A 21,354-nucleotide genomic window follows, 5' to 3' on the forward strand; every position below is an offset into this window, starting at 1 on the left:
TCCAATTCTGACATTCCTTTGACTTTTCTGGGTGCATGGGTTTATTTCACCGATCTGCAACCGGAAATTCCTTGCCAAGCCAGCTGTTCCATTGGAGTGCTTGCTTGAGTGCTTAAGCCACTTGGCAAGCACTCACCAAGCTGCTTGGTTGTTTGTTTCAAAGCCACCTGAAGTAAGTCCCATCGCTTTTTCTGATGGAAATACCAATCTTTGCAAAATTGCTAAAAAAAAAAAACAAAAAAAAAGGAATATAAAATAATTTTCACGCTTTAGAAATCATGCGAATGAATTATTGAAATATCAGCTGCTTTTTTGTTTTCTTTTCTCACCTGTGTTGCAAGGAGAGTGACCGACTTTGTAATGCTTAAAAAGGCGGTACATAATCTGCATTTTCTGAATCTAATTGATATGAGAAACGGGATTGATGAGACTCACATTGTTACAAGTGAAGAAGAAGATGAAGGAAAAAGGGATTTTCCACCTGGGATGATATAGAATACGGCAGTCAAAAATAAAACGAGGTTTAGCTGTGGTTTAACGTCAGAAAATGCGCTGGGATGCTGTTTACCCTCCCCAAAAGCTGCCTTCCCCTCCACTCATGCTGTCTTCCCAATCCCTCCCCTCACATTGCTTCCCCTTTCCCTCACACCGATTCCCATTTGCCTCAGGCTGATTCCCATTTCCCCCACGCTGATTCCCATTTCCCTCACGCTGATTCCCATTTCCCTCACATTGATTCCCCTTTCCCTCACGCTGACTCCCCTTTCCCTCACACCGATTCCCATTTCCCTCACGCTGACCCCCCTTTCCCTCACACCGATTCCCATTTCCCTCACGCTGACTCCCCTTTCCCTCATACAGATTCGCATTTCCCTCACGCTGATTCCCATTTCCCTCACATTGATTCCCCTTTCCCTCACATTGATTCCCCTTTCCCTCACGCTGACTCCCCTTTCCCTCACGCCGATTCCCATTTCCCTCACGCTGACCCCCCTTTCCCTCACACCGATTCCCATTTCCCTCACGCTGACTCCCCTTTCCCTCATACAGATTCGCATTTCCCTCACGCTGATTCCCATTTCCCTCATGCTGACTCCCCTTTCCCTCACACCGATTCCGCTTTCCCTCACACCGATTCCCATTTCCCTCACACCGATTCCGATTTCCCTCACACCGATTCCCATTTCCCTCACGCTGACTCCCCTTTCCCTCACACCGATTCCCATTTCCCTCACGCTGATTCCCATTTCCCTCACATTGATTCCCATTTCCCTCATGCTGACTCCCCTTTCCCTCACACCGATTCCCCTTTCCCTCACACCGATTCCCATTTCCCTCACACCGATTCCCATTTCCCTCACACCGATTCGCGTTTCCCTCACACCGATTCCCATTTTCCTCATACTGAATCCCATTTCCCTCATGCTGACTCCCTTTTCCCTCACACCGATTCCCCTTTCCCTCACACCGATTCCCCTTTCCCTCACGCCGATTCCCATTTTCCTCACGCTGATTCCCATTTCCCTCACACTGACTCCCCTTTCCCTCACATTGATTCCCCTTTCCCTCACACCGATTCCCATTTGCCTCACATTGATTCCCATTTCCCTCACGCTGACTCCCCTTTCCCTCACACCGATTCCCATTTCCCTCACACAGATTCCCATTTCCCTCACGCTGACTCCCCTTTCCCTCACACAGATTCCCATTTCCTTCACACCGATTCCCATTTCCCTCACGCTGATTCCCATTTCCCTCACATTGATTCCCATTTCCCTCATGCTGACTCCCCTTTCCCTCACACCGATTCCCATTTCCCTCACACCGATTCCCATTTCCCTCACACCGATTCCCATTTCCCTCACACCGATTCCCCTTTCCCTCATGCCGATTCCCATTTGCCTCACGCTGATTCCCATTTCCCTCACACTGACTCCCCTTTCCCTTACATTGATTCCCCTTTCCCTCACGCTGACTCCCCTTTCCCTCACACCGATTCCCATTTGCCTCACATTGATTCCCATTTCCCTCACGCTGACTCCCCTTTCCCTCACACCGATTCCCATTTCCCTCACGCTGACTCCCCTTTCCCTCATACAGATTCCCATTTCCCTCACGCTGACTCCCCTTTCCCTCACACAGATTCCCATTTCCCTCACACAGATTCCCATTTCCCTCACACCGATTCCCATTTCCCTCACGCTGATTCCCATTTCCCTCACATTGATTCCCATTTCCCTCACGCTGACTCCCCTTTCCCTCACGCCGATTCCCATTTCCCTCACGCCGATTCCCATTTCCCTCACGCCGATTCCCATTTCCCTCACGCCGATTCCCATTTCCCTCACGCCGATTCCCATTTCCCTCACATTGATTCCCATTTCCCTCACGCTGACTCCCCTTTCCCTCACGCCGATTCCCATTTCCCTCACGCTGACTCCCCTTTCCCTCACACCGATTCCCATTTCCCTCACACAGATTCCTCTTTCCCTCACGAGGACTCCCCTTTCCCTCACGATGACTCCCCTTTCCCTCACGCTGACTCCCATTTCCATCACGACGACTCCCCTTTCCCTCACGCTGATTCCCATTTGCCTCACACTGATTCCCATTTACCTCACACTGACTCCCCTTTCCCTCACATTGATTCCCCTTTCCCTCACGCTGACTCCCCTTTCCCTCACACAGAATCCCATTTCCCTCACGCTGACTCCCCTTTCCCTCATACAGATTCCCATTTCCCTCACGCTGACTCCCCTTTCCCTCACACCGATTCCCATTTCCCTCACGCTGATTCCCATTTCCCTCACATTGATTCCCATTTCCCTCATGCTGACTCCCCTTTCCCTCACACCGATTCCCCTTTCCCTCACACCGATTCCCATTTCCCTCACACCGATTCCCATTTCCCTCACACCGATTCCCATTTCCCTCACACCGATTCCCATTTTCCTCACGCTGATTCCCATTTCACTCATGCTGACTCCCTTTTCCCTCACACCGATTCCCCTTTCCCTCACACCGATTCCCCTTTCCCTCACGCCGATTCCCATTTGCCTCACGCTGATTCCCATTTCCCTCACACTGACTCCCCTTTCCCTCACATTGATTCCCCTTTCCCTCACACCGATTCCCATTTGCCTCACATTGATTCCCATTTCCCTCACGCTGACTCCCCTTTCCCTCACACCGATTCCCATTTCCCTCACGCTGACTCCCCTTTCCCTCATACAGATTCCCATTTCCCTCACGCTGACTCCCCTTTCCCTCACACAGATTCCCATTTCCCTCACACCGATTCCCATTTCCCTCACGCTGATTCCCATTTCCCTCACATTGATTCCCATTTCCCTCATGCTGACTCCCCTTTCCCTCACACCGATTCCCCTTTCCCTCACACCGATTCCCATTTCCCTCACACCGATTCCCATTTCCCTCACACCGATTCCCATTTGCCTCACGCTGATTCCCATTTCCCTCATGCTGACTCCCTTTTCCCTCACACCGATTCCCCTTTCCCTCACACCGATTCCCCTTTCCCTCATGCCGATTCCCATTTGCCTCACGCTGATTCCCATTTCCCTCACACTGACTCCCCTTTCCCTTACATTGATTCCCCTTTCCCTCACGCTGACTCCCCTTTCCCTCACACCGATTCCCATTTGCCTCACATTGATTCCCATTTCCCTCACGCTGACTCCCCTTTCCCTCACACCGATTCCCATTTCCCTCACGCTGACTCCCCTTTCCCTCATACAGATTCCCATTTCCCTCACGCTGACTCCCCTTTCCCTCACACAGATTCCCATTTCCCTCACACCGATTCCGATTTCCCTCACGCTGATTCCCATTTCCCTCACATTGATTCCCATTTCCCTCACGCTGATTCCCATTTCCCTCACATTGATTCCCATTTCCCTTATGCTGACTCCCCTTTCCCTCACGCCGATTCCCATTTCCCTCACGCCGATTCCCATTTCCCTCACGCCGATTCCCATTTCCCTCACGCCGATTCCCATTTCCCTCACATTGATTCCCATTTCCCTCACGCTGACTCCCCTTTCCCTCACGCTGACTCCCCTTTCCCTCACACCAATTCCCATTTCCCTCACACCGATTCCTCTTTCCCTCACGAGGACTCCCCTTTCCCTCACGATGACTCCCCTTTCCCTCACGCTGACTCCCATTTCCATCACGACGACTCCCCTTTCCCTCACGACGACTCCGCTTTCCCTCACGACGACTCCGCTTTCCCTCACGACGACTCCCCTTTCCCTCACGATGACTCCCCTTTCCCTCACGATGACTCCTCTTTCCCTCACGATGACTCCCCTTTCCCTCAAATGACTCCCCTTTCCCTCACGATGACTCCCCTTTCCCTCACGATGACTCCCATTTCCCTTCCGCTGACTCCCCTTTCCCTTCCGCTAACTCCCCTTTGCCTCACGCTGACTCCCCTTTCCCTTCCGCGGACTCCCCTTTGCCTCACGATGACTCCCCTTTCCCTCACGATGACTCCCCTTTCCCTCACGCTGACTCCCCTTTCCCTCACGCTGACTCCCCTTTCCCTTCCGCTGACTCCCCTTTCCCTCACGCTGACTCCCCTTTCCCTCACGCTGACTCCCATTTCCCTCACGCTGACTCCCCTTTCCCTCACGCTGACTCGCCTTTCCCTCACGCTGACTCCCCTTTCCCTCACGCTGACTCCTCTTTCCCTCACGCTGACTCGCCTTTCCCTCACGCTGACTCCCCTTTCCCTCACGCTGACTCCCCTTTCCCTCACGCTGACTCCCATTCCCCTCACGCTGACTCCCCTTTCCCTCACGCTGACTCCCCTTTCCCTCACGCTGACTCGCCTTTCCCTCATGCTGACTCCCCTTTCCCTCACGCTGACTCCCCTTTCCCTCACGCTGACTCCCCTTTCCCTCACGCTGACTCCCCTTTCCCTCACGCTGACTCCCCTTTCCCTCACGCTGACTCCCCTTTCCCTCACGATGACTCCCCTTTCCCTCACGCTCTCTACCATTTCCCTCACGATGACTCTGCTTTCACTCACACTGACTCCCCTTTCCCTCACGATGACTCCCCTTTCCCTCACACTGACTCCCCTTTCCCTCACACTGACTCCCCTTTCCCTCTCACTGACTCCCCTTTCCCTCACACTGACTCCCCTTTCCCTCACGATGACTCCCCTTTCCCTCACGATGACTCCGCTTTCACTCACACTGACTCCCCTTTCCCTCACACCGACTCCCCTTTCCCTCACACCGATTCCCCTTTCCCTCACGATGACTCCCCCCTTTCCCTCACGATGACTCCCCTTTCCCTCACGCTGACTCCCATTTCCATCACGATGACTCCCCTTTCCCTCACGATGACTCCCCTTTCCCTCACGATGACTCCCCTTTCCCTCACGATGACTCCCCTTTCCCTCACGATGACTCCCCTTTCCCTCACGGACTCCCCTTTCCCTCACGGACTCCCCTTTCCCTCACGGACTCCCCTTTCCCTCACGATGACTCCGCTTTCACTCACACTGACTCCCCTTTTCCTCACACTCACTCCCTTTCCCTCACGCTGACCCCCTTTCCCTCACGCTGATTCCCCTTTCCCTCGCGATTTCTTCGCCCCCCCCACTCCTCTCACGCTGCCTTCCCTTCCAATTACACCATTTTTCCTCAGCCTCCCCTCATGCTCACCTCCTCCCAATCCCCCTTCCTGTCCACCCCCCATGGTCATATCACAGTGGTATCCACGTGCTGTATTAACGTTCTCTCTTAACGTATCTCGCTATGTGCAATCCTGTACTACCCCCCCCCCCACATCTTAATAATTTCCACAACCAAATGCAAATTGAGAACCCATCCCCTCATAATTACACCCTCCCAAACCCCCTTCCTCCCCACTTTCCCCCTTCTCCTCGCTCCCCCCCCCAGAGTGTACAGCAACATTTGGTGACGTGTCGCTCTCTTAATCCCCCCCTTTCCTTGCTCTTACCCCTTCCGAGCTCTTTTCCCTTTCCGAGCTTCCGTACCCCTCTTTTCTCCGTGCCCCTCCCTCCTCTCTCCCCTCCCTCTCCTCTCTTCCTCCTCCCTCCCTTCTCTCACTCCCCCTCCCTTCTTCCTCCTCTCTCCCTTCTTCCTCCTGTCTCACTTCTCCTCTGTCCTTTCTCCCTTCCCTCCCTTCCCCTCCCTCCTTCTGCCCCCCCCACCTTGGTATTCCTGTCAGCAAAGCAATGGGTTGCCCTTGTTAGTAAATAATATTAGGCTGTAAAAGCTCTGTGTCAAACTGGTAAAATAGTAGATCCCAACCAATGGCCACACTCAGCTCTTTGCTCTCTCGCCTGGGTCTGAATCTCAGCAACTCAGATATAAACTATAACCCTGGTGCTTCCCATGGAGGGCGATACATCAATGTGTATGCCGTCCCTTGGATGGACATGAAACTGTACGTCCCATCTGCCAGCATGAGACAACGGATGTTAAAAATCCCATGGTGTCCTTCATGAAGAGTCGGCTCGCTCTCGCTGGCACCCTGGCGAAATTCAAATTCCTGCTCTGACTTACACAGGGCACTGAATTAGGGGCACAGCTTCACCCCCAGTAAAATCATGCTATCTGCAGCTATACAAAAGAAGAAAACAAGAAGTTGAGCACATACCACTCCGTTGGGATAAGGAGATCGAGTCTGGCTAAACACATTTTTACGTACCGGTAAATAGACTGATGGTATATTCCAGATGGAAGATATTAAGTCGGGTTAATGGAAGCCATGGGAAGAACGGCTCGATCTTTGTATCCCTCAGAATCAAACTGGCATCTCTGGAGCCAATCCCGCTGACAAATCCTTTCCTGAAGTATCTTCACAACTCTAAACCCCCAGGAGACACTGACCTTCGTTCGTGAAGTCCAAGGAGTAAAGTCATGCAGGAAACACACGATTTGACACATAATCTGGCTTTCCGCAGACACCAAAACCTTTCCAAACTCTCTCTCTCTCCAACTAAACATCTTTTTGAAGGAATAATCTTCCTGAACAACAAGCACTGTGAATGGTGGAAGTACAATTGAGCAGGTAATGTCACCAAGCTCCAGCTATTACTGACCAAATATGGGAAAGGGATGAGGTATGGCTCACAAAACAAACAAAAAAAATTAAAAATACAACATCCCAACACTGTAAAATATTTCAATAATATGTAAATATTATTTCTCATTTGCATTTACAAATGAACGAGCAAGCAAAATATGACGTTTCGTCAACATGACGTCAGGAGCCCTTTATGTTGGAGAACCTGCTCGTTCAAATATTAAGACTCAGCTTTTCCTTACTTGCATCTTTCGCTTGTACTTGATATGCTGCAGTTTGTTAGTGAAGGCAAACAAGCCTGTGAGTTTGAGAGTACAAAGGCACACCTGTATCTGTAAGGCAACAAGCCTGACCACAGCAGAGCTGAAGGGGAGTGGTGGAGACAGGTAAGGGCTGAGATGAAGAAGGGGAAGGCCATCTGCTACACTTGATGGTCCAACGACACCCATGACCTGTAAAGAAGAATACTTCATCCTCAGAAGAAACTGCAGCGATAACAACAGGGCTGTTTGCCAAGCATTAAAAGCTCCAGATCAATGTAAAATGATTCCCAGTATAGTATTTATTTTTACCTTCCATAAAATAGGGATAGATATCAAAAAGATCCAAATGTTCTCCAAATATTACTGTACGTACTCAAGGTATACAAACCAAACATGTAGCTTGCTATTCAGTGTATAGGTTAAAGAGTAGAGATATTCCAAACACTAGATGAGCATATTGCTTTCGGAAAAGCTGCCAAATAAACAACTGCACAGTGAGGATCATTATCTCCACCACCGAAGGTGAAGGAGGTGATGTTTTCACCCCTTTCTGTCATTTTGTTTGTTTGTTTGTTTGTGTACAGGATATCTCAAAAAGTTGCGGACGGATTCGGACAAAACTTGGTGGACACGTTGGGTATGTGACATGGAAGAAATGATTCGATTCTGGTGAAGATCTGGATGTGAGAATTATTTAATTTTTTTCAAAGATTCTTCACCATTGAGAGATAGAGCCAAAAACTAGGTATGGCTGTGAACTCGGTAGAGCGCATTGAGAGATTGAAAAGACACGCATGAACAAATCAAAACAGGAAGCGCAAATTTTGCCCTGACTTATTTATCTTTCTATGTATCTGGGTCTAATACTCACAGAAGAGTTGTTACACACAAAGCACACATACACATGCAGATAGACATCAGACAACATAGGACGTAACATCAGACAAAAACAGTCCCTGACCTTGGAGGAAGTGGTGTAACTTTTTGCAGGGAAGTATATCTTTGCAGATCGTGGGGCATTTTTAAGGAGAAATATGTCGCCACCCTCTCCTTGAATTTGCCTGTGCTCTGTCCTCTGCATGCTGCGTCAAACTAGTTCCATGTCCCCCTCCCTCCACCCCCACCCCCAAGATGATATACAATCTCTTTTAGTTATCATGAACATACAAGGACAGTATGCTTTAAATGATGGCTTGAAGACTCGCACTGGAACACAAAGGTACAAGTCGACAGTGGATGAAACATGATTGTTTTTATGCTCATGAGAAGTCCTATTCTGCTCCATTACAACAAAACACACTGTGTGGCACAGCAGAATATTCTGGGCAGTGAATCCAAGGTCGTTTCCACGCTGTGGATTCCAAGGCCTCATTTGTGGTCAATAGGGCAAGAGCCCATCACCTGCAGCATGGGGTATGGCAGATTCTGTCCTGGCGGTCCCTGTGAGCTCCCACACACCAGGTTAACGCAGACGTTGATGAGCGAACGGACATGAGGCAGGAAGGAGATGATTGGTTGCTTCTGCAGTGTAATGCACACTCCTTTGATGAGGTTGCTGGCACCTTCCCATTCAATCTGATGTCTGCAATGGTACAAAATCGAAACAAAGCATATTTGACATTCTTCTGTGCTTGGTCTTTCAGCCACAGCATCAGTTACAAGGTTCTATGTGGGCATCTCATTCATTTGTTTTAAATTTATTTTTTAAGCATCTAATTGCATTCATTGTAATGCCATGCTTACTTGGTCGATATTCGTTGACTCAGGTGTTGATGACGAAACATGTTTTTGACCTTAACTGATCTTACTCAAATCACGATTGCAAGCAAGGTATCCATCAGACCAGCGTTGGGCCTATTACGAGAAGCTTACCTTAAAGTAGGCATCTTATGGATCTTGTTGAACATTCGGTCAAGTCGTTTGAGGATAAGAACTAGGGCAGGTCGCACGAGCTCTGCTGTCCAATCAGTGATGGGCAACATCTCCGTCATGTAACGTCGCAGTCCGCGACCTTCCATGGTCGCCCCATCATATGGTGAGAGCTTGAGCAGAGCATGAGCAACCTCTGCCAGCCTACAAATCACAGACAAAATTGTATATAAGTTTAAGGATAGAAAAGCAGCACATACAAATAAAAATGATACGAGACAGATAGGAGGGTTCTTTATGTCGATAAATTCTTTCTTCTTGGATATTTAGCTGAGGACCTATCTGCTAGCATTAATGGGAAGACCCTGACCAAATTCCTGCTCTAATCCAAACAAAGAAACAAAGAATGGCATCAGTAGTACAGCCACACTGTCACACTATGAGAAATGATGTAAACATCAGCCACGTGTGGCATATTATCAGAGGGAATTCTTCATTATACCCTGCGATATGTACAGATCACACATATATGTGTGTAGTGAGTGTATATATATATATATATATAAACATATATTGCCAATATAAAGTGTGCACCCCCTTTCAAAATTTTCACCTTTTGTTGCCTCATCGCGTGGAAATAAATTACATTACATCACAATTTTTCCACCTTTATTTACGCACCGTAACCCACAACTTCTAAGTGAAAAACAAATTCTACAAATTTCAGAAAATTTATTAAAAACACAAAACGAGAATATCTTGCATGGATAAGTGCCCACCCCCCTGAGAATAGCAATTGTAAATTCGCTCAGGCGTTACCAATCATCTTCAAAATCACACATCAAGTTAATTGTCCTCCACCTGTGTTAAATTGTTGTGATTCTGATGATTTCAGAATAAAATCAGCTGTTCCGATAGGTTTCCTATGCTGGGTAGCGCATTTCAAAGCAAAGACTCAACCATGAGCACCAAGGGGCTTTCAAAAGACCTTTGCGATAAAGTATACAAACGCACAGATCAGGGGATGGGTATAAATGGAATGGAAGGTGTATGGTACCACGAAGACCCTGCCTAAATCAGGCCATCCCTCAAAACTGGATGACTAAGCAAGGATGAGACTGATCAGAGAGGCCACCAAGATGCCAATGGCACCTTTGAAAGAGCTACAGGCCCTTTTGGCAGAGATGGTCACTGTATTCATGTGGCCACAATATCCTAAGCACTCTACAAGTCTGGCCTGTATGGTAGGGTGGCAAGACGGAAGCCATGACTCAAAAAAGCTCACTCTGAGTTCCATTTGAGGTATTCAAAAAAAACACTCCAGAGATTCTGAAGCTATGTGGCAAAATGTTTTTTTTGTCTGACAAAACCAAGACGGAACGTTTTGGACGAAATGCAAAACGTTATGTTTGGCGCAAACCCAACACAGCACATTACCCAAAGAATACCATCCCTACTGTGAAGCATGGTGGTGGCAGCATTATGTTGTGGGGATGTTTCTCATCAGCAAGGACTGGGGAAATTGTCAGGATAGAAAGGAAAATGGATGGGGAGAAATACAGACAAATCCTCGAGGAAAACGTGCTGCCTTCTGCAAGAAAGATGAAATTGGGACGGAATTTCACCTTTCAGCATGACAACGACCCGAAGCACACAGACAAATCTACACTGGAGCTGAGGAACAAAAAGATAAATGTCCTTGAGTGGTCCAGTCGGAGCCCCGACCTAAATCCAATGGAAAATCTGTGGCATAACTTGAAGTTTGCTGTCCATCAACTCTCCCCACGTAACTTGACTGAGCTTGAATATTTTTGTACAGAAGAATGGGAAAATATTGCCCAATCGAGGTGTGCAAAGTTGGTAGAGACCTATCCCAACAGACTCACAGCTGTAATTGCTGTCAAAAGTGCTTCGACCGAGTATTAACTCAGGGGAGGTGGGCACTTATCCAACCACGATATTCTAGTTTTGTATTTTAAATTAATTTTCTGAAATTTGTTTTTCACTTGGAAGTTGTGGGTTATGATGTGAAAATAAAGGTGGGAAAAATCTGACTTAAAACAATTTAATTCCAGGCAATCAGGCAACAAAAGGTGAAATTTTTTTTAAGGGGGTGTACACTTTCTCCAGGCACGAAACAGCTTATTTGGCTCGAGAAGTGTGGGAGGGGTCAATTATTTCTATAACCATAGCCAACTGGGTTTCGTTGATTCGGTGAGAGCTGATTGGCTATTCCCTCCATTCACAGGTGAGAGATGTGTGTGGGTCTTTCTAGAAATACACACACACACACACACACACACACACACACACACACACACACACACACACACACACACACACACACACACACACACACACACACACACACACAATCTTGTGATGATTTTGGAAATATACCCCCAGGGCAGAGCATACATGGACATGTAGGCAACCTGAGGATGAGTTATTTCAATAGTCTATGTGTGGTTAGACTCTTTGCCCCCTTGTCTCAGGGTTTTGGGAGGCATTAGTTGAGGTTAGTTTGTGTTTTCACGGTGTGATGTCTTCTTTCTATATTGTCTTCAGATAGATTGGGTGGCGGAGATGTGGCATTCCTGGAGAAGAGCATTCCCACCTTCACTGCAAGTGTCGGTAATCCAGCTGCCAAAATATTGTCCAATTCATCGTAACGCAGAACATCAGTAATCGTCTCCAAGTCGGCCCAAGCCACAGCCGCTTCTTCCTCCTGCTTCAGTTGTTCGAGATATATCTGTTGCCGCCGAGCTTTCAATTGTTTCTGCATCTATTGCTGCTCGAGATGCATATGTTGCTTCTTGAGATGTATCTGTTGCTGTTCGAGTAGCAATCAAGCTTCGTCCGATTTACATCCCATGGCAGCTCTGTCAGAGATCTCGGCTGCTTCTTCTTTGGCCTTCAACAAGAGTGAAGACCTGGAAGAGTTGGATGAAACCCAGGAACTAGTGATAGACCGCGTATGAAGCGAGCTTGACATGGTTGTTCTTCTTCCTCCCGAGGTGAGACGAGTGTGAAGTCAGATCTTATCCTGGAATGGCCTACTGGCCCGAATCTTGAATAATAATGCTCCAAACAGTTTAACCAACACTTGCAGAAGTTTAAATCACTTTTCCTTCCTTTAAAACATTCCAACTGTGTCGGTAAAAACCGTGTCTTTTCCACATACTGTACATGCACATGTCCTGCCAGAGAGGCCAACGCTGGTCTCTCCACTTGCAGCAGAGATGACGTGACACATGGTGGAACATAAATATGCATGAGGCAAAATATGACTATGCATTGAGGCAAGACATGGGCGGAACATAAATATGCACGAGGCACAGGATGAATATGCATGAGGCAAAGCATGCGCAGAGCATGAATATACATTTTACATTCAAACTTGGTTACATCACAAAAGGAACATATAGTGAAGAGTGTTGTGTAGCAAAATCAGCCCACACAAAGGATCTTTAGCTCAACTGTTTTTAATGGCGTCTCGTGCTGCTCTCACTCGACGGCCTGCTGACGTCACTCCAGGTTCCGCCTCGTCAGTTCCGGTTCACCATGCATTCATTAATATGTATTCATGTAACTCCCAATACCACATATTCCTTTTTTCATGAAAATAACTGGTGATGAACCCCCCCCCCCAATAAATAAATAAATAAAAATAGTAAGCATGTAATGCAAGATAACATGTCGCATGACAAAGTCCTTGTTCCATTCAAGGGCTCGACGATATCTCGTCCCACGATGAACACCTGGTGTAAAAACTTGTGGAGACATTTGTTGGATAGGGCTCTGTGCCCTATAGTCCTCAGAACCTGTCGCACTTCCAGCAGAAAGTCCATTTGAGGTCTCAATTGCAGGTGCTAGATGAATTACATTCCACACTTTCTCATCAGAGAATCTGTAGGTAGCAGGACCTCTCTGTTCATTGATCTTGAGGGGTTGGGTAAACTTGTTTTGTCCTTTCTGGTGAAGTCCAGGTTTCTGAACACGCACTAAAGAACCACATTGGAAGGTGGAAGGTTTTGCTCCCCGACTCTTGTCTGTGTATCATTTAGACTTATCTTGTTTCTCTTGAACACAGCGTCTCACATCCTCGAGTCTTGTCGCAGATACACAGATTTGACGGTCCCCAATGTGCAACTTGGTGTGCAATGTTCTGTACGTCCATGTAGAAGTTCAGCAGGGGTCTCATGAGTTGTTGCATGCTTGTGGCTCGACACCTTTGCAAGAATTCAGAAACAAATTATTTCCAGGTCTTCCCTTCAAGATTTGCAGGATGTAAACAGTCCTTAAACACTCTGTTGAAGTGATCTATCTCCTCGTTGGCTTGTGGGTAATAGATAGAACTACAGCAGTGTTTGATGTTTCTTTCCTGCAGGAATGTTTTGAACTCAGTTGAAACAAACTGAGATCCATTGTCAGAGATAAGTTCCCACGGATTTCCTTCATGACTGAATACAGGGTTCAGGAACTTGGTGACTGTAGCAGATGTTACTTGGGACATAAAGGCTACTTCTGGCCATTTGCTGAAGTAATTAATTAAGGTAATGCAATAGCGACAGCCCATTTGGCCATTATCAAGTGGTCCTACTATATCGATGGCAAGCTTTTCCCAAGCAACATTAGGGAGTGGAACTGGTTGCAAAAGTGGAACCCGAGTGACAGCTGTTTTGTCATGCATTTGGCAAGTAATGCACGACTTGATGGCAACTTCCACTTGGGAGTCCATCCCTGGCCACCAGTAGAGGTCACGCAGCCTTTGTTTCGTCCTTACACTACCTTGATGCATATCATGGGTAAGCTGGATTAACTTGGGTTGAAGTTCTGTTGGCACTATGACATGGTGAGTGCCACAAATCAAGTAATCCTTCTGTACAGCAGTTCATTCCGAATGCGAAAGTGGGGAAGTACATTTGGGTCAATGCCCTTCACAGTGCAAAGCCATCCTCTGGAGACATATCCTCGCACCTTCTGTAGAATAGGGTATCTATTGCAAGTTTCCTTGCACTGTTCCACAGGAACAACAGCGCAGTCACCGGACACCAATTCTACATCCGGTTTGTGGTAAGGCTTTGTTATGGGGTGTGGCAACCACGAAAAACAGTCTTCAGTCACATTTTGATGGCCAGGTTTGTCCACAATTCCGTAATTAAATGACAGTAAGCGTGCAGACCAACGTGCAATTCTCATTCCAGCTCGACAAAGACCTTTCGAAGACAGTTGTGTCGTCAGTGGACTGTGGTCTGTACGCAGGATAAATTTCTGACCCCACAGGTAAGTACGCCATTTCGCATTTGCCCAGACAGGGGCGAGTGCTTCCTTCTCCACTGTAGAGTATTTGCGTTCGCATTGTGTGAGCGTTCGTGAGGCAAATGCTACTGTTTCCTCTGTAGAATCCTCATGAAGTTGAGTGAGCACTGTTCCAAGTCCATAATCAAACATCTGTGGTCACGATGGTGGTCAGAGTATGGTCAAACAAAGCAAGTGCAGGGCTGTTTGCAATGATTTTTTTTTACCCTTTCAAATTGAGTATGCACAGCCTCGGTCAAGGAGAAGTCACCATCCTTGTGCAGTAAGGCACGAAGTGGCTCCACGACTGTCACATAATTTGGAATGAAATTGGAGCACCAAGAATTGAAACCCAGAAAAGAACGCAGAGCAGATGCATCCTTTGGAGGTCGTGCTTGTGTTACTGCCACCACTTGTTCGGTGTTTGGGCTCATGCCCTTTTCTGGGATCACGTGACCCAGAAAAGAAAGTTCAGCCTTCCTGAAATGACATTTGTCATAATGCAGTTTTAAGCCTGCTTGATCAATATGATTCAAAACAGCTTGAGGATGTTCCTCTTGTTTCTCAGGAGATGAGGCATACACAATTATGTCATCTCGGTAACACTGGATGCCCTCCTGGCCAGCTGAGATCTGTGACATCATTCGCTGGAATGCACTGGGAGCAGAAGTAAGACCATAAGGGACACGGCAAAAACAGAAAAGTCCCTCATGTGTTATGAAAGCCGTAAGGTCTCTGCTTTCCTCATGCAAGCGAACTTGATGGTATGCCCTCTGAAGATCAAGAGTAGAAAACATTTCGCTCCCTGAATACCTCCTCAATATGTGGGAGCGGATGACTGTCCATTGCGATCGCCTTATTGGGTTCACGAAGATCCACGCACAGTTGTGTACCTCCCGTTTTCTTATGCGTAACAACAGTAGGTGCAACCCATTCGGAAGAGTCAATTCTCTCGATGAAACCCGCTTCTTCAAGCATTTTCACTTCTTGTGAGACAACATCACGGACAGCAAAATGTAAACGGCGAAGCTTCTGCTGGATTGGCACCACATCGGGCCTCATCTTCACTCTGTGTACAAATCCTTTTGCATAGCCTAGAGTTCCAGTGACGTTAGGATTAGATGTCTGCCAAACCGATGTTTGATGCACAGAGGTACTTTGCACTAATGCAGGAGGAACACATCCATTAACAATGTTCAGTCCGAGAGCAGTGAAGAGATCCATGCCGAGTATAGGTGTTCCAGAAGGCACAATGAAGAAATCATTAGGAACAGAAACATGGTTGTGTCATATGGTCTTGAAGCCAACCAACGACAGAGATCATGTTTTTTTTAGGTAAGTCACCAAGTGTAACTTTGCTTCTGTAAGAAGTGCATTCTTGAAATGCTGCAGGTATGTAGACTCTGGAAGTATGGAAACGACTGCACCTGTGTCCACCAGCAATTTAGCTGAGCATGCCTGTCCATCAGGTGTGCAAAGATGAACATCACAAAATAGGTTCCCTCTAATTTGTTCAGAGGTTTGTGTGTTTATGCTTAAAACAGTCACATCTGGCACAGTCACTTCCCGCACTTGGTATTTGTGGTCTTTACTGCGACGGACTTTCGCGAAATGTCCACTTTTGCCACACTGCCTGCAATTTACATATTTTGCAGGGCAGTTGGAGTAATTGGCTAATTGCATTGCATATCCATAACGATAACAAGTCCTCTCTTAGTGTACCTGTTGAGCTTGTGAAAAATTTGGGTTTGCAGGTTCGTTTGATGTGTCCCTGTGGATGGGGTCACATCTGTATTGCCCCCCGTGGTACGTGCTGGTGTTGTATTTACATCCTGGAAGGACGTCGACGTGCCACATGTAATCGCTTTTGATTCCCCCATGGCCGATTCGATTTGTCCCGCCATTACGAGGGCTTTCTGCAGTGTAAACTCCGGTTCCAAAAGCAACCGTTGACGTATACGAGCTGTAAGAGTTTTTTTTTTCACGAGCTGATCTCGTATCATTTCTTCAGAGAGGTCATTAAACTCACAATGAACCACAATCTCACGTAAAGCAGCAACAAACTGAGCAGTGGATTCACCAGGCCTCTGTGCTCGTTGACGAAACTCGTATCGTTTGAAAACAAAGTTCACCTTCGTCATGAAAAAGGCTGTTGATGCACCGACAGCAGCAGAGTACGTGTCCCCATCAACTGGGAGGGTATAGAATAAACGCTACCCTTCAGTTCCAAGGCAGTGTATAAGCAATGCGCGCTTCCTCGCATCAGAAAGTGCGTCGTCATTTAGCGCCAGCATGAAGTTCTCGAACGTGCGCATCCACGAGGTAAAAGATATCAAAGGCTCACCCGGACTTGGTAAGAATGCAGCAGCTGGTGTAAGGGCAAGGTGAGCCATCCTCGTCGCAATGCTGTATATATGTTGTGTCGCAAAATCAGCCCACATGAAGGATCTTCAGCTCAACCGTTTCTGATGGCATCTCCTGCTGTCGTCACTCTCGTTCTGCCTCGTCAGTTCCAGTTCATCATGCATTCGTTAATATTCATGTAACACCCAATGCCACAAAGAGGGAATGAAAAATGAAAGAGTATGGAAGACACGAAAATAATTCTGGAAGAGAAACTTAAGGGAGCCAAGTGGAAGATCATGAAGATAAGAGATGGAATGGATAAAGTGAAGGAAGAAAGAGTAGAAACGGGGGAGGGGAATACAGCAAATTAAGGCAGAATTGATGGAATGTTTTGAAGGAAGGCTTAAAAATCAAAATAATGCATTGCAGGTGGAGGTGGAGAGGAGACGAGACCTCAAGGCGAACCAGGAGTTGGTGACTCTGGTAAAGGTAAGTCGGTGTGGCAGCGACTCGGAGTGGGGTATCCATGAGCCTGCCTGAGGGGAGAAGTGAGCCTCCTGACTGTGGGAAAATTAAAAAGAGGAGTTTGGAATCCGCACTGGTCGGGTGGGCTTGGCGTGCAGAGTGTGGCGTGCCAGGGAGTGTGCACGATCCGTGCCTGGCAAACTGCCTAAGCGCGGATGGTTACGTGGTTTAATGACGAATGCCCGAGGAACTGGCGTGTAAATGATCAGTGCCGGATAAATTATTATTGGAGCACAGATGGTTAAAAAGGGAACCATTACAGGGATTTGAGGAATTCGGACGAAATTTTTTTTCCACGGGAACCAGGCTGTGGGGTAAGGCATGTGCAATATGCATGAATGGAGATGGCTGGAGCGGCAGCGGGACCTCTGTGGGACGGCCGGTGTGTACGAAGGGTCTGCGAGTGAGCGTGTGGAAGTCCCGCAGTGTGAGAGTGTGTGTCCCGCAGTGTGAGGCAGCTCATGTGCATGATTGGAGCGAGAAAGTTCACGAGATGTTCTGTGTAAATAAACGGGGTGCAATGGGTTGCCAGATGGCTTGTGTGCATGTTCGGTGTAAGGAATTCATCAGATATTCTGTTTGAATGAATGAACGGTGTGCGAAGAGTTTCAAAGCGGCTCCCTAGCGTGTAGATTGGGAAAGTCCAAAGGTGTGTGAGAAAGGGCACGTGAAAGGCTGCCAGTCACCCTGTATGAATGTGACATCTGCGGAGGTTCCACAGCATGAGAAGGGGTGTGATGAATGCGGTTGCACTAAATGCCTCACCACCCCCCCCCCAGGTTTCTGCTGGATGCACATGTTCCAACATTTACCCTCTTCTGGTGAAACCACCTAAATCTAGGATCAATGCTCACCTCCATACTTATTTGTTCCTTTTTTTTTTTTCCCACCTGTGGAACAAACATCCACATCCTCTTAAATCTAATTTTCCCTCCAAGTCCTCAAGAAGACAGCTGTTCACCACCATCTCAGATCATCCCCGATCCAAAATCATGATAGTTTTTACCATTGTTATCCCCACCCCCACCCCAACTCAAGCCCTTTGCCTTCCAAATTTACAGTTTTTTCCCCTCCTGTGAGTTTCCTTGTGTATCTGTATTGTCAGTTGCTGCCCTCCATTCCTCCCCACACCTATTGTTTGTCCAAGTCTCCCTCTATCTTGACCTTCAACTCTGCTGTTGGTGTTCCCCACCCCCACCCTTCCCCCTCCCCCCTCCACTCTCTACTGTTCACTTTTTCCTGTTACGTCCTGATCCGTTCAGTGTACTGGCTCTTCCACAAGCTTGGACTTTGTATACAAAAAAAACACAAAGTTTTCGCACATCACAGCACAAAAGTTGCTAATTTAGCCAACTGATGATAAATCATACCATTTTAGATTTTCGCACAATGGTACATATTAAAATGATCACAAACTCACTGGGTATGAATGAGGAACAAAAAGGCAGAATTAAGCACTGATTGGAAAGGCTTGGAGAGTATTTGGAGAACAATGCATGACATTGTTCTCTTAGGCAAGGCAAATTAGTGAGGATATGGCAGACACCAATGACATTACAAGAGAGTTAATGAGCACCGAATATGTGACTTGATATCGAGCAGCTCCAGCATAGCGAGGCGCGGTTCTCCTGCCATGCTTTGCAGGATTTTTAGTCGAGGGCCACAGTGCTTATAGAAGTCTGTGCAGATGTTTAGAAGAGATTCGCGTGGCCGGCGAAACTCCTCCTTGGCAATGCGCTCATCCAGCTCCTCTGGGTCAAGTCCAGAGCCTTCCTCCAACAACCTAAGGTCATCCCTAGTCACGAGAAGAAGGAGATAATGATGCATTGTGCATCAGCAAATGAACCGAATGTTTGTTCAATTCCATAAATGATGCTTTATTGAGGATTACCAATGTGTTCAGGCTACACAGACAGTCACCTGATGGTAGTCGTTCCTCCTGCTGTGTGGTTAGATGAGGCAGCAGCCTTGTAGCCCTGATCCAGTCGGCTCACCTGTGGTGCTGGCATGGGTCTGAGCATATGGAACAGCATTAACATGAATATGGTCTTAAATCATGCTGAATGTAAGTTTGCACTTGTCTCATAAGCCAAAAACAATCAGATACCTAGCTGTATTAACATTGTTAGCACTGGGACACAGGTACGGAAGTACACAACTCATGACAACACATACAACTCCAAATTTTGTTTTTCATTTTGAGCACCTTGTGAGTGGTTCAACACTATGAAGAAGAGCTTGCAGTGAAGTTGCCAGTCCTGCGATAGCGACTACCTCCTCACGTGCACTTATTGCACTATCCTGTTGCTGTGTGGCATTCTTCATCCTCTGAAGGTAGCAAGGCACGAGGGCCTCCATCACCATAAGCATTTGAATACTGGTCGGGGGAAAAAATACAATAGGTAAATAGTTCATGAGCAAGGGCTGTATTATGGCTTGAGTGGGGCAAGGTGATTCATTGGGTTTTATGCACCACTTGGCTGCAGATTTGCATCAGTTCTTGCAGGTGTGGATGTGCTGTTGATGCAGTGCCCTCTATTACCAGTATACTGGTACTCATTTCGCCGACCTCGGAAGGATGACAGGCTGAGTCAACCCCACCTGGTGTTAATTCAACGGTGAAAAAACAGGGCTCAAGCTCAAGATCCTAAGATATTAAGGCAGCCACCTTAACAGTTAAGTCAACACCAGGCTTTTCCCTGTAGGTTAAAGCAGGAATTTTCGAATTTGACCAGGGTGCCAGCAATCGCTCACCTACTTTTCCATGAAGGATACCTTAGAATTCTCAATGTCTACCAAGTAATACCATCAGATGAGATGTCCATTTTAGCATTTAGCTGAGGGATAACACACATTCATGAATTGCCCTACCTGCGAAACACCATGACTGTTTATAGCTGGGTCGAGATTCAAACCCAGGCTGGACAGCTCAGACATGAGTGTGCGTACCTCTCGGATCTATCCTGCCAGCAAATGAATATGATGGTGAGGAGAATTTTTATGACGAATGTACACTAGGGTGTTTCATATTGCAACTTTTTTGCGTTCGTCAAGTTGGCTACCCGTCGTAGCTTTCTAATATCGATAAAAACCCCACTCGCCGATTTTTAGAATTTTCCTCCCAAAAATGGCCGCCGGCGGCCATTTTTTCCAAAATGGCGGCCTTTTTCGCGTTTTGACACAGAAATCGACTCCTACACCTGCTAAAATACGTTAATGTTACTTGATATGTGTATGTTTGTAGATGATTATGATTGCTATGTCTGCTAGCAGTCGGGGACGAGACATTAGGCATTCAATATGGCGGAAAAAATCCAAAATGGAGTCCAAGATGGCCGATTTTTGGCCACTGGAAAGTTGTTCCCTCCGATGTGGGTTCTAATATGTCTCGTTATAGGTTTTTGGTGTGCTGAATTCGTTTTTATGCTCTAAAATGCAGTATATCTGTCACAGAGACGTCTGCGGGGGTCATGCTCTCGCGTTAAGAAGTAATTATTACAAGTCCGAAGAAGAATTTTGAATATTCTCGCCCTCATTGATATCAGAAAATAATAATTAAATATTCGAAGGTCAAACATGTATTTATTTAACATGTACAGTATATACACGAATTACTAGTATACTAATGCCATAATGAATGTTCTAATATGAATTCATGTATGTGTGCCTATCAGCCTCGATAATCAATAATGTTGGCCATGGCATGGCATACATGGCTGTAGCGACATTTCAAATTAAAATTTCCATCGTTCAAAAACATCAATGTTCACACTTTGCCTCATCTAGTTATCTACATTTTCTGAAAAGTGGATTTCGTGTATCCAGAATAATTCTGCCTGTGCCACTCAACCACTTGAAGCAAAGCTTGCCTTTGCTGTTCATCCCTCGTTTTGTCTATAAAATCCGAAATCAACTTAATTCCACGCTCTGCAAGGTCGTTAACTACGTAAACATTGTGCAC

The 21,354-nt window shown here is 46.9% G+C and overlaps 1 protein-coding gene across 7 annotated transcripts in view; it reads right to left on the reverse strand.

Moving 5' to 3' along the window:
* Positions 1-21,354, reverse strand: part of UNC80 (unc-80 subunit of NALCN channel complex) — a 449,893-nt gene that overhangs the window by 81,669 nt on the left and 346,870 nt on the right. For 5 of the 7 annotated variants that reach the window (XM_085870657.1, XM_085870656.1, XM_085870660.1 and 2 more), the window contains 6 exons: positions 19,600-19,770; positions 19,314-19,406; positions 18,970-19,188; positions 9,225-9,425; positions 8,754-8,934; positions 7,416-7,541 (listed from right to left, as the gene is read on the reverse strand). In XM_085870657.1, coding sequence (XP_085726783.1) covers positions 7,416-7,541; positions 8,754-8,934; positions 9,225-9,425; positions 18,970-19,188; positions 19,314-19,406; positions 19,600-19,770 — 991 coding nt within the window. The remainder of the gene's footprint in view (positions 1-7,415; positions 7,542-8,753; positions 8,935-9,224; positions 9,426-18,969; positions 19,189-19,313; positions 19,407-19,599; positions 19,771-21,354) is intronic. The other 2 variants (XM_085870659.1, XM_085870661.1) reach the window with 2 other exon arrangements.

Source organism: Eptatretus burgeri, chromosome 2 (genome assembly GCF_056783735.1).
Source record: "Eptatretus burgeri isolate ZD-2024b chromosome 2, Ebu_testis_v1, whole genome shotgun sequence".
NCBI classification, from domain to species: Eukaryota; Metazoa; Chordata; class Myxini; order Myxiniformes; family Myxinidae; genus Eptatretus; species Eptatretus burgeri.